This window comes from Tenrec ecaudatus, chromosome 15 (genome assembly GCF_050624435.1).
Source record: "Tenrec ecaudatus isolate mTenEca1 chromosome 15, mTenEca1.hap1, whole genome shotgun sequence".
In the NCBI taxonomy this organism is placed as follows: domain Eukaryota; kingdom Metazoa; phylum Chordata; class Mammalia; order Afrosoricida; family Tenrecidae; genus Tenrec; species Tenrec ecaudatus.
In genome coordinates, this window is record NC_134544.1 from 71,985,556 (window position 1) to 71,998,651 (window position 13,096).

Consider the following 13,096-nt stretch of genomic DNA (forward strand, 5'->3'; position numbering starts at 1 on the left):
CAATTGAGAAAGATGAGAATTCTGCTCCCATAAAGACTTATTACAGTGTTTACCAAAGTAACTGATACTGCTCCTTGAGGGAAATGGAATGGTCCTGTGGTAGAAAGCAGATAACTGTACTTTATTCTATGGGAGAAAGATGTGGCTTTCTACTCCTATAGCTACAGTCTGAGAAACCACAGGGTAAATTCTGCCCTTTACTACATAGTCGCTATTAATCTGCTCATACTCAACGGAAGTGAGAGTTATTTTCATTTTATTCTGAATTATGTGCTATAATACAAACGTTTTCAATTGGCAGCTAGGTGGTGGGTGATTTTCTTTTTTCCTGAGAAGAGGGTATGCAATAGGACCAATTATTTTGGGAGCCTGTGATTGGTAGCATTTGGAAACTAGGGAGCAGTTCTAATTTGTCCATAGGTCGGCTATGAGGGGCAATGGACACAATGGCACTGGATTTGGTTTATTTGGTTTTTATGATAAAATGTGGCACTGCAGAATGGATCAGGTATAATGGAATCATGTAAGAAAGAATTCCATGGTACAAGGATTCAGAGTGTGGCAGTAAATCCTTTATTTCTTCATAATCTTTCTGAGATAAAGAAAGGTAAGGGGATTTTCCTGAGGTGTGACTCCACAACCTTTCCTCTCTGAAAGCATTATAGAGAATTGAGAAGGCAGGACATGACTACAGCAAGAAAGGAGAGCTGTATCAGAGTTCTTCTGTGCACCAGAAGACCCTACCCAGTGAACATCTTAAACCCAAAGTAACGCTGATGCCAACATACAGATTGCTGTCTAAGGCAGGTCAGGCCCACAGATGTTGTCAGCAGACAAGGACCTTGCCTCAGAGTTAACGGAGATGACGGCTTTATCCTATGGCTGATGCCCTTAATTTGAATTCTATGCACCTAATCTGTAAAAAAATGAGTGTTGGATGGTAAAACCCACAATTAATGATGCTTCCTTAAACACATTTAAGAATTACAAAAAGGTGCTGGACTTTTCTCTAGATGGCAATCCTCTAAACACATTCAGTGGGATGAATGACTGTTCCTGTACTATAGAGAAATGAAGCTCTGGAAACATAGTTGATTAGGTCTTGACTACTAACCATAAGATCAGTGGTTTGAATTTACCAACCCATCACTGGGGAGAGATACGAGGCCATCTATTCTTGAAATGAGTTACAGTATCATAAACACAATGTTATCTCAGGTGGTGTAGTGGTTAAGAGTTGGCCTGTGATCCCCAAGGTCTGCACTTTCAAACAGCCAATTGTTCCGGGGGCAAAAGACAGGGCTTTCTACACTTGCAAAAATTACAGACTCAGAAAAGGACAGGGCCGTTTTACTCTCTCCTGTAGGGCCGTTTTACTCTCTCCTGGATGGCAGTGAGTCTCAGTGTTTGCGAAACCGAAAGGGGCTAGCTAAGAAGCAACAAAGCCCACATGGAAGAAGCATGCCAGCCTGTGCGATCATGAGGTGTCGAAGGGATCAGGTATATGGCATCATCTGACGAAAAAAAAATCTTACCATTGTGAATGAAGGGGCAAGTACAGAGTAGAGACCCAAATCCCATTTGTTGGCCACTGGATATGCCCTTGCAGAGGGGTCTAGGGGAGGAGATGAGTCAGTTAGGGTGCCATGTAGCACTGATGAAGAATACAGCATTCCTCCAGTTCCTGAATGCTTCCTTCCCCCCTCAACTATCATGATCCGAACCCTGCCTTGCAAGACTGGATAGAGCAGAGGATGTACACTGGTGTAGATAGGACCTGGAGGCACAGGGAATCCAGGGAGGATGATCCCTTCAGGACCAGGGGTGTGAAGGGAGATACTGGGAGGGTAGAGGGTGAGTGGTTTGGAAAGAGGGAACCGATTACCAGGATCTACGTGTGGCCTCCTCCCTGGGGGACGGACAACAGAAAAGGGGGTGAAGGGAGATGCCGAACAGGGCAAGATATGACAAAATAATAATTTATAAATTATCCAGGGCTCATGAAGGAGGGAGGAGTGGAGAGGGAGGGGGAAAAAAGAAGATCTGATATAAAAGGCTTAAGTGGAGAGCAGATGCTTTGAAGATGATGAGGGCAAAGAATGTGCAGATGCGCTTTGCACAATTGATGTATGTGTGGATTGTGATAAGTGTTGTATGAGTCCCTCCTAAAATGTTAAAAAGAAAGAAAGAAAGAAACCCAAAGGGGCACTTCTCCTATTTTCTAGAAAGCGGCTCTGAGTAGCACTCGACATAATGACAGTGAATTGGAACTAAGTGCAGGAGCCAGCTTGATAAATATTCAAAATGTCAAAGCCATAGGGTGTACATGAGATTCAGTTTCATAAAGCTATTTCTGGAAGGTTATTGCTCCTCCCTCGTTCCCTTTTACAGTTTTTATGTTATTGAAATCACTTGGGTTAATGGCACAGTGGGTCATGTGTAAGGACTGAGTTTCTGTGTCGACTTGGCTCGGCCATGATGTCAGCCTACATAACAATGTTTGACATAATGCCATCACTTCCATGAAGAGATTTTCTGTCAGCAGCCAGGAGTGGGAGGTGGTATCCTGGTGGGTGTGGTTCCCCCAGTATAAATATAAGTGGATTCTCTCTGAAAGCTGTGCAGCTTTTGGCCAGGTCCAGAAACTCACCAGATGTGGATCTCCAGACGTGAGACAGCATCTTGCCATATTTCCTACATAGCTTGGATTCATCGTTTGCACAGCCTGTGAGGAATCAGCCTACCATCTAACCTGCCCATCTGGAATTCATCAGGCCCTCAACCTACTTGAATCAAGAGAAGGCTCCAGAGTGATATCTGAGACTTGCCAGCCTCTACCACTGTACACTGAAAAGGTAAGTAGTGTGACTAGAACTTTTTCCTAACTATTTCTGACAGGTTGGAGGGGTGGGAGAAAAACTTGGCTTTATACTCTGGTAAAAGGTACAGACTCAGAAACTCACAAGAGAAGTTCTACCCTGTCCTATAGGGTCTCTATGAGTCAGCATTGACTCAATGTCTTTCAGTGACTAAGGGTCCTGGAGCCTAGATTGCAGAGGTCTGGGCTCACCCACTTGGCTTTCCCTGAGGTCTGAGCAGATGCAGTTTAACCTTCACAGGTCAGGATTCCTTTAGGAGTAGATTGGTCAGAATGAGCACAGGGACCCACTCAGCATCTTGGAGCTTGCCATCCAGAGTTATGTTGCAACATTTCACTCATTCCCTCTCTGGAGTGGCTGTCCATAGAATTTTCCCACCCTTGTTCACGGCAGCTGTTGTCTGGAAATAGGGAGACCGTGAAAGTCATCGTGGCAGGCTGGTCCTTCATCTCACTGCCCCTGGTTGTTCCAGTGACAATTTCAGAGGACATCTTTTAAAGCTTGTGATAGTTGTCTTCATATTCGCAGTGTCAAGAGTTTTTAGATAATTTGATATCCGGTTGTTTTTAACTTACGGTGTCACATGTTTGTAAAAGGAGAACCGTGCCTCATAGTGTCTTCAAAGTTTTTTTTTTTTTTTTTTTTTTTCAAAATATGTCACCAGGCCTCTCTGAAAGTACTTTTGAAGACAAACCAAAATAAATCATCTTCTAAGTTAGCTTCTAAACATTCTAACTGTTTGCGTTATTAGGGGTTTCAAATTTAAAGAAGTGAACTATGATTTTCATATTTATTCAACAAAAAATGACATACGTATTTTGGAGATTTTAAAGAACTTTTTTCTAATTAAATTCTTCCTTTTAAGATTTTTGGGTTTGCAATTAAATATGTTTTGTTCCATTTTCTAGTGAAATTCTCTAAGGCTTTAGGAAAAAGACATTGCATTTAGTTTGTTTTTGCTGATGTTTCTCAGATGATTACTAGGTGTGGCATAAGAGTGGATCAATGACAAGGTGGGTGGAGATAACACAGGCCTAATAAAAGACTGATAGGATTTTCACATTGGAATCTGGGTGGGTCTAATCCAATGAAAATTGTCCTGGGAGATTTTCATTCCTGTGGTGAGAATATTTCTTTTAGATGCATAATTCATAAATTACATTTTATTTATGGATCCTAAAATACATGTCTTTGACTGGATGTTTTAGGCTGTTATTGTTCTGGGCTATGGAATTGGTCCTGATTCATACTTACCCTCAAGTCTTACTCATAGTTAGCCTATGTCAAGATGGAATCAATTCTGCCCAAAACATGGCCATCCTTACAATTGTTATGCTGGAGCTGATTGCTGCAGTTACCATGTCATTTCATCTCAACGAACATCTTCCTATATTTTCGCTGAACCTTTTATTCAACAAGCCTGCAATTTTCCAAGGACTGAAATGTTAATCTAGTAAAGGTCAATGCCAGTTCCTTGATATTTTTTCCTTCAAATCATAAAATATTGAAACAATATAAATTCGTATCAGAATTCAGATTTTTTGTTTGTTTTCTTTAAGAAAAGCTTTCTGTTTGAGTTCAATGAAATACACTTTGTTTCTGATTGCGAGTCATAATTTGATTTTAATTTGACTCTCTCTAATGTTCACCTACTGAGGATAAATGCATCCAATGATGCAGATTATTTGTGACATAGACATGTTTTGTTTTCTGTTTCAATTTGATGCTTCTCATGCACATGGAATCAGGAGAGGCAATGATTTTAAGCTCTTAGATGCAAAATACTAGTCATTGGTTCAAGCTGATCAACTGTTTCTTGGAGAAACAGGAGAGAGGGGTGTCTATTTGAAAATGATTAGGGCAAGAATGTACAGATGTGCTCTTTATACAATTGATGTATGTATATGTATGGATTGTGATAAGAATTGTATGAGCCCCTAATAAAATGTTTTTTAAAAAAGAGAGAAAGAAAGGATGCCTAGAGAGAAATGGCACAGACTCCATAAAGGTTACAGCCTTAAAGCTAATCTCCTGGTGCAGTGCTACTATATTCTACGGGGTGTTTATTCTGTGATAGGGTTACCTTTCTTGTCTTAGTAAAATGAGGTGGGTGTATTTTTCAATGATCTGACGTAAGTTGAGTTTGAACTGCCAGGCTCTGTGTTAGAGACAAAGCTGTGGATCATTGACCTCCATCCCACTCAGGGCTCCTTAAGCTATGCTTTCACTTTTTTAAAGATAATTGTATATCTAATTTTAATCCTAAAATGTCTCTAAAGATAATATAACTTAGGAATTAGACTAAAATTATTATATAACACATATTTAACAACTTCTAAATTGCTTTGTTTTGCCCAATTTTTTTTGTTACTTTTGAGTGTATAGCCAGGGCATGGGTGGGGTGGTGGGGGCGGGAGTAGGATGAGAAAGCCAAGACTAGATTGGACTGCCCATTATGGTCAATACTGAGTTTCAAATTTGCTGGTCATTATTTCTAAATACTATGTACTTAAGAGGCAATCATCCCAATGGTAACACAATATTTGAGAACTTTCACTACATTCAGGTCTCCGTATAACACATAAGGTTATACAAATATCTTTCATAGCTAAAGTTTTCTGTATTTCTACTTGTTTTTCCAAGGTTCAGCTTTTAGTGTTAATCAGGATAGCTATTGCATGTTTCTCTGAAAGTGCTTGATGAATTATATTTCTGTTGCTTAATTTTTAAAGATAATTCATCCAGTTTTAAGTTGACTGTTGAAGTCATTTTACATAAATTTTATTTTTCCTATGAAGTTCACTGAAATGTTCACTTTTTCTGTCCTGTATTGGAGCCCTCTTGGAGCCCCATTGGGCTGCCAACCCAGCAGTTCCAAGGACCAGTCGCTCCATGGAGAAAGACAAGGCTTTTAACACTTGTCAAGAGTTACAGCCTGAGGAAAACAGAAGCACACCTCCTCCATGTGTTACAGGGTGAAACTGATGTCAGTGAGTTTGTCTGGTTAGTTGTCTTGGTTCATATTTTACATGAAGTGTGATTTTTGATATTAGCATCTTCAGGCTATATTTATTCACCTGATTTTTTACTAGCACTTCTCATAACATTCACTTATGTCAGGGGTGTCAAACTGGTGGCCTTCCGGCTGCCTGCGACTGCTCAGGTAATTTTTTGTGGCCCCAAATTCTCTGAAATAAAATGAAAATAGAAAAAAATTGTTATAAAGAAAATAGCCCTTAGGGGAGATGGAGGCAATACTGTACACACAATTCCCTCTTTAACCCTTTAACTACAGAAGACCACTATACAGGTGGCCCAAAGCCTTTTCTGGAGGCCTGTGGACGTTTCTAGACACGATCATTTCCGGTAACGTTTTAAAGCGATGTCTGCCACTCTCATTGCATAATAAAAACAGATCCTAAGAGTGAAAAGGTTAAAAACAGGATTCGAGGATATGCTGTTAGGAGTCATACCTAGCGGCAATGCTAGTTAACATTTTTAAAGGGAAGCCATTACGATTGTGCATCACATTTGTCAGCTGTCCAACATTTTGTGTTTTTTATTACTTTGTTATATTTTCCGGTCACACCATAAGAGGCAAGGGAAAGCTAGTAGAAGGAAAGTGCTGGCAAATTTCCGGTTAAAAGCATAATTTTAGTTTTATAAATAAAACAAATGTTTAAATAAAAACAATTATATAGGGTTTTAATTATCCTATCCATATTTCTGAATCCTCACTTCAAAATAAAAATTCAACAAAATTTGTAAATGTGATGTGGCCCACTTAATCTTGCCTGTTGCACCACATGGCAAGCATTTTAATTGAGTTTGACACCCCTGACTTCTGTTGAATGTTACTGAATTACTGTCTTTAGATTTACTTTTTAAAAATCCCTTGAGACACTCCTTGTTAGTGGAATTAGAAATTTCCCAGGATTGCAACAGAAGCTAAGTATCAACAGATAGAGACACCCTTCCAACTGAATAAACTTCCAGAGCAGCATAATGAGTCAGGAGCAATCTGGGAAAACCCACTCCATGTGCACAAATCCTGTCTCTTTGAGGGAAACAATAGTTGTCCATCATAGTAGAATTCCCTTGGTCAATCAGCATGCCTGGGGAGAGTGCATTTGCTCTCACAGAGCCATCAATACACTGCAAGAGATTTTCAGACAGAAAAAGAAACAAAAGCACAGCATCCCAAATACACAGAACATCCATAAGAACCGGGTTTTCTGACTTTATTTTGCAGCCATGAATTCCCAGAACTATCGAAGCCAGAACTCAAGCCTTAAAATCATGACTTTCCGGCCTACCATGGAAGAATTTAAGGATTTCAACAAATACATTGCTTACATGGAATCCAAAGGTGCCCTTCGTGCAGGCCTGGCTAAGATAATCCCACCCAAACAGTGGACAGCCAGAGAGAACTATGACGATGTGGATGACATCCTCATAGCCAGTCCTGTGCAGCAGGTAACTACTGGGCAAACAGGTGTCTTTTTGCAATACCATAAAAAGAAGAAATCCATGACCGTGGAGGAGTATCGCCACTTGGCCAACACTGACAGATACCGCACTCCCACACACCGGGATGTTGACGATTTGGAGCGGACCTATTGGAAGAGCCGCATGTACAATTCTCCCATTTATGGGGCTGGAGTATGTGGCTCCTTATTTGGTGAAAACACTGAGCATTGGAACCTCAGACACCTGGGGACGATCCAGGATCTGCTGGAGCAGGAGTGTGGAGTTGTCATCAAAGGCGTCAATACCCCCTACCTGTACTTTGGCCTGTGGCAGACCACCTTCACTTGGCACACGGAGGACATGGACCTGTACAGCATCAACTACCTGCACTTCGGGGAGCCCAAAACGTGGTATGCGGTGCCCCCTGAGCATGGAGCCCGCCTGGAGAGACTGGCCAGGGAGCTTTTCCCTGGCAGTTCCACTGGCTGCGCGAACTTCCTGCGGCACAAGGTGGCCCTCATCTCACCCAGAGTCCTCAGGGAGAACGGCATTCCTGTTGGTCGGATCACCCAGGGAGCAGGCGAGTTCATGGTCACATTGCCCTACGGCTACCACGCTGGCTTCAATCACGGTTTCAACTGTGCGGAATCCATCAACTTTGCCACCCTGCGCTGGGTTAATTACGGTAAAGCTGCTTCTCAGTGCAGCTGTGGGGAAGCCAGGGTCACATTTCCCATGGACGCCTTCGTGCGCATTCTGCAACCCGAGCGCTATGAGCTGTGGAAACAGGGCAGGGACCGCACCTCCGTGGACCACGTGGAACACACAGCACTGACCAGCCCGGAGTGGACGGCCTGGAAGGGAGCCAGGACTCGTGCGATGGTCAAGGGGCGTCTGCGGTCCTTTAAGCCACGCAGGGCCAGGCGTCGCTCTCTGACTCTGGCTGCAGACAGTGGGCTTGGGGGCTGTGCACTGGTATGTCCTCGTCCCACAACCCACTCCTGGGCAGACAGCTCTACTGTGCAGCCTGAGGACCCTACCTTCATGGGTAGCAGTCCTACAGGATCCAGTGTCTCCCTACTTCCCACCTCAGTTCCATCTGCCCAGTATCTCCAGGCTTCACTAAAGGGTACTCGCACTAGGCGTCCTCGGGACTCCGATGCCCACCAGCAGTCTGTGAAGTCCAGGGCCAAGAGCCACACAGCAAGCACATTTGTACACCTGCCCACTCAGGCATTGCATGAGAATCAATAATCAACAGATGACTCTGGCCCTCGGAGATTTGAGATCCAGCATGCTGTTAAAGCTTCTCGGTGCTGCTGTGACCCCGATCTTCAGCCCATGGGACCCCCACTGAGTCCTGATTCTCTGATGCACCCTGGCCCCTGCCTGAAGTCACTGGACAACATCTCAGTGAATCTCCCGGACATGCTTGTGCTGAGTCCTCCTAATGAGTTTTTGACTTCTAAAATATTCTCCTGCTATGCCTCTATGCACAGTATGGCACCTCTGGACTCCCCTCGGTGCTATTGCTATGGACCCCCTTAACCTTCTATAATCCTGCCCTCAGATGAGGTTCTGCAAATCTACTTACATAGATCCTTGGAGACAGACTCGATGGAACTTCACTTCCTAAATCCTGAAAGGTTGTCACCAGCAAAGATCTTCTTGTTGTGAGTTTAGCTAAACTGAAGTTTTTGTCAAATGTGATTGTCCCTTGGACTATCTCTCACCTTCATGAAACAGAGACACACCCAGCCAATCTTCAACATGGGAATTGTAATCTGTGGTGATTTAATTGTAATCTGTGGTGATCCTTGACCTCTCAGTGCCATGTTGATAGGTTGCCTAATACTTGCTCAGACTATGGACTCCACTAAAATGTGTTCTAAGGACTCACAGACCAACTGGATATATGTGTGTCCCTTGATTCTTCCTAGGTTTGGGAGTTGTCCTTGAAAAGAACTCCCTGTGCAGAAATCATTAAACCCATTGCTTTCCAGCGTGTCTCTCCACATGGCAATCTCAGTGATCAAGACCCACTGTTTCAAAGTTGGACTTGGGGCTAATATTTAAGGAGGCCCATTCCCAAGTCTTTCTTTGATAATGCAGGAGGTGGGTTCAAACTGCTAACCTAGTCCTCACAAAAATTGGAGCCAACATTGGACGATGCTCAGAATCTGAGGCTCAATCCATCTGCACTTCCGAAGCGCTGACCCGGTCTTCTACCGGTGGTCACAACTAGACCTTCTAATGAAATTCAAGCCTTTAACACACTCCAATAATTCTGACGTGGCCACCCTTCAACCCACCAACCAAGCAATTGCTCACGTAGAAACTGCACCTTTGAATGAATGATGTCTGTTGCCGTTTGGGGATCAAGGATACCTATTTGTGATTATTAATTTCATTGTTCTTAGTGTGTATCTGAAAGGAAATAAAATACCTTAAAACACATTTGGAAAGTTTGACTATGAGAGGTATGTGAAAAACAAAGTGACTCATCACATAGCCAGAGAGAAAGAAGTAGCTAGGTCCCAATGAATTCACCAAACAGTCTGTCCTTGTTCCCAGAGTAGTCCATGAGGGAATGGAAGAAAATTGTACAACAAAACACCACCACAGCAAAACAACAAGTCAAATGATGGGGAGAGCTACTGCCCAGAGTTCCCATCTAATCATTGAGCTGAAATTACTCCTGGAGTCACTTTTTCATAAAATCACACATTGGCATTGACTTGGGACTCCATTTCCCAGAAACTCTTGATACCCCTGTTGGCATTGTCTCTTCAACTCATGTATTTAAAAGCCTGTTTTCAGGTCTGCAGCCAGAAAAATAAGCATCAGAGAGCCTGTCATGGAGGGTAGTGTGGCAAATTTTCTCTCTTTCTTGAAAGACTCTTAAAAATTTTTTTTCTCTACAGGAACCCATCCCCTGCCCCCACCCAATTGCTTAATCAAAAGAGGTAACAGAAAACTCACTTTAGAAACTCCCCAAATTTCTTATTCATCAGATCTAACCATTAATCTGAGTGATTATAAGAGGTGAAAAAGTAAAACTGAAACAGATATGGATTCGTTTTTATTTAATTTTTTTTGAACAAACATCAGTTTTAGGCCCAAGTATTTATAATTTACCATAGTCAACGCTGCATGGAACTATGAGACATAGAAGAAATTCAGATATGTTCGTGTTGCATTTAGAACAAACACTTATCCTTTGAAAGATCTAGATTTTAGATTGACCAATAAGCCCCAAAACTGTTTATTGTGCCCTCCACCTGCGTTGCTGACACCGCTCTCGGGAAACTATTCTAGTCAGGCTTCCTTCAAGATGTTTGTGGTTTTCTGCTACAGTATCCCTGGGGAATAAACATCAACCTCTGAAATTAGTAAGGTTAGTACAGAAAGGAAAGAGACACAGGATAAATAAAATACTATTTAAACATGAAACAAAACTTTAAAAATATATAATTAGCCATGATACTTAAAACAGCCTGGTACGATGGTATATCTGAATACCAAAGGAGTAGAATTGAGAACCTAGAAATACAACCAAGTACCTATAGGCACTTAATCTTTTTTTTTTGACACCTAATCTTTCACAAAGGACTAAAACCCATTAAGTGGAGAGGGGATACCCATTTCAACAAATGGTGTTGGAAAAACTGGATTTCCATCTGCAAAAGAATGGAACAAGGTCCATACCTCACATCATATACAAAAATGAACTCAATATAGATCCAACACCTACATACTAATCCTCGACCACACAACCAAACAATTGAATTTAGGGACAAGCTTGAGGGTATTTAAGCAAGGTATAAACACACCTATAGAAGCAGACATTCCTATTGGCTCTATTTCTTCCCGCTGCAGCATCCAATCCCTCTCATACCTTCCTCCAGTACCAGATGGGCCTACGGGGATTTTATCCCCCATGCCTGAATTAAAAATATTTTCCATAAACCTGAATTTTTGGCTATCTTAATTGGATCATGAAGTTTCACATCGACAGCTTTCAATGTATAGAGAATAACCATGTCGCCCATGTGGCTCTTTTGAATTGTATTATAAAACAAAAGGGGGAATTGTGGGAAACAGAAAGATGTCTCTCAAGCCTCCCTCAAATATATGTTAGACTTAGGACACTGCTTGCAGCTAATGGTAAATGATTGGCCAGGTACCTCCCTGAAGGCAGTCAGTTGCCAGACTACTGTCTGGTCCCACCACAAGTAGAACCCACTCCCTGCTGTTAAGGAGAGTGGGCTTCTTCTCCCTAATGGCTTGTGGCTATCAGTTTAGTCCCTTCAGGGCGGGTTTACAACCTACTCATAATGGTTTCTATAGTGATCCAGGAAGAGGTCAAACCAGATCAGTGACATCCAAAGTTAGTCTGCCACGCTGAAGCTAGGATCTACCCACATTGTCACATGTATATTCCTAGTCCCTCCTCTTCCTATTGCGTGGATACCCCTAAAACACCCCCATACCATTACTGTATTACCTATAGCACAACCCTTCCTGTGATATATGTCTTCACCTGTAATTAGGGGTCTCACGTGTCCCAAGAGAATATAAATGCCTCGGTAGCAATAAATATTGCTCTCTCTCCACATGGATCACCAACTGAGGCTGAGGTGAGCGTGTGAGCATGCCACCATGAAATGTGTCTGACTCCATTATTTCAATCTCTGTTCTATCTCTCATGCTCTCTATAACTTTACTATAATCTTTACTTATTATCACTGTACAGTTGCACCTACTGGACCCTTGGTGATGTGTTAGGGGCTGGTTTCCCTCACAAAGCAGGAAACTGGCTAAGGCAATTGCACTCTGATCCAACCATCACAAAGAAACAGACCAGAGAACTATAAAGGCAAGGTTCACAGAGTCATTTATCTCTCAGCCTTTCATTAATGCCACATGTGTTTATTGGCCAGGTTTTCACAATGAAATTTAACTATATCAAGGGTTACACAGAAATCAGTTACATTCCAATCACTTTAGCATTAATTGATATGTACAAAATCTTGACCCTTTAGACTGTTTCAATAGTCCTTCACTAGTGTATAAAATGTTCAGTGATAATAGCATCCCAGATTGTTCCTTAGGCAACATCAGCAATGGTAGAAGTGTCTCAGTAGGCAGCAATTGCTATTCTCACGAGTCTGTGAGGCGTTGATGCTTTGGGTAACCAGTAACAGGACAGAGGTCTTTGGGCTGTTTTCTTAACTCTCAGGTCACATCATCAACTGCCTTTCTTCTGGGACTTGCTGGCTGAAGAGAAATCTATCTATCTCCTTTGCCTCTGAAAAGGTAAACAAATAGCCCCTCCTTTTGGGCAATTAACAGCATGGAAACAGAATCGTGGTTAAGATTGGGTGTTTTCCTCCTTCAATGCAGGAATACTTCCTTCTATCAAATTGGCGTTCTATAATGCTCACCCTCCCAACACAACCGCTGAAGACAAAGTGGGTGAACAAGCAAATGTGGTGAAGAAAGCTGATGGTGCACGGCTATCAAAAGATATAGCATCTGGGGTCTTAAAGGCTTGAAGATAAACAAGGGGCCATCTAGCTCAGAAGCAACAAAGCCCACAACAAATGCTGGTGGAAGAACACACCAGCCTGTGTGATCATGAGGTTCTGAAGGGATCAGTTATCAGGCATCAAAGAACAAAAAATCATATCATTGGGTGCACACCTCCATGATACGATCACCAAAAACAAACGGGTGCATAAGCA

General features: G+C 42.2%; 1 protein-coding gene across 1 annotated transcript; it reads left to right on the plus strand.

Moving 5' to 3' along the window:
• Nucleotides 1-7,133: 7,133 nt before the first annotated feature.
• LOC142427508 (lysine-specific demethylase 4D-like) lies at nt 7,134-8,603 on the plus strand. The gene has a single exon (XM_075532747.1). It carries the CDS (start codon nt 7,134-7,136, stop codon nt 8,601-8,603), a length of 1,470 nt encoding a protein of 489 aa, XP_075388862.1.
• Nucleotides 8,604-13,096: the final 4,493 nt, after the last annotated feature.

Bases quoted from the DNA above. Each gene is read 5' to 3' on its own strand.
- LOC142427508 (XM_075532747.1), top strand. From the start codon at position 7,134: ATGAATTCCCAGAACTATCGAAGCCAGAACTCAAGCCTTAAAATCATG.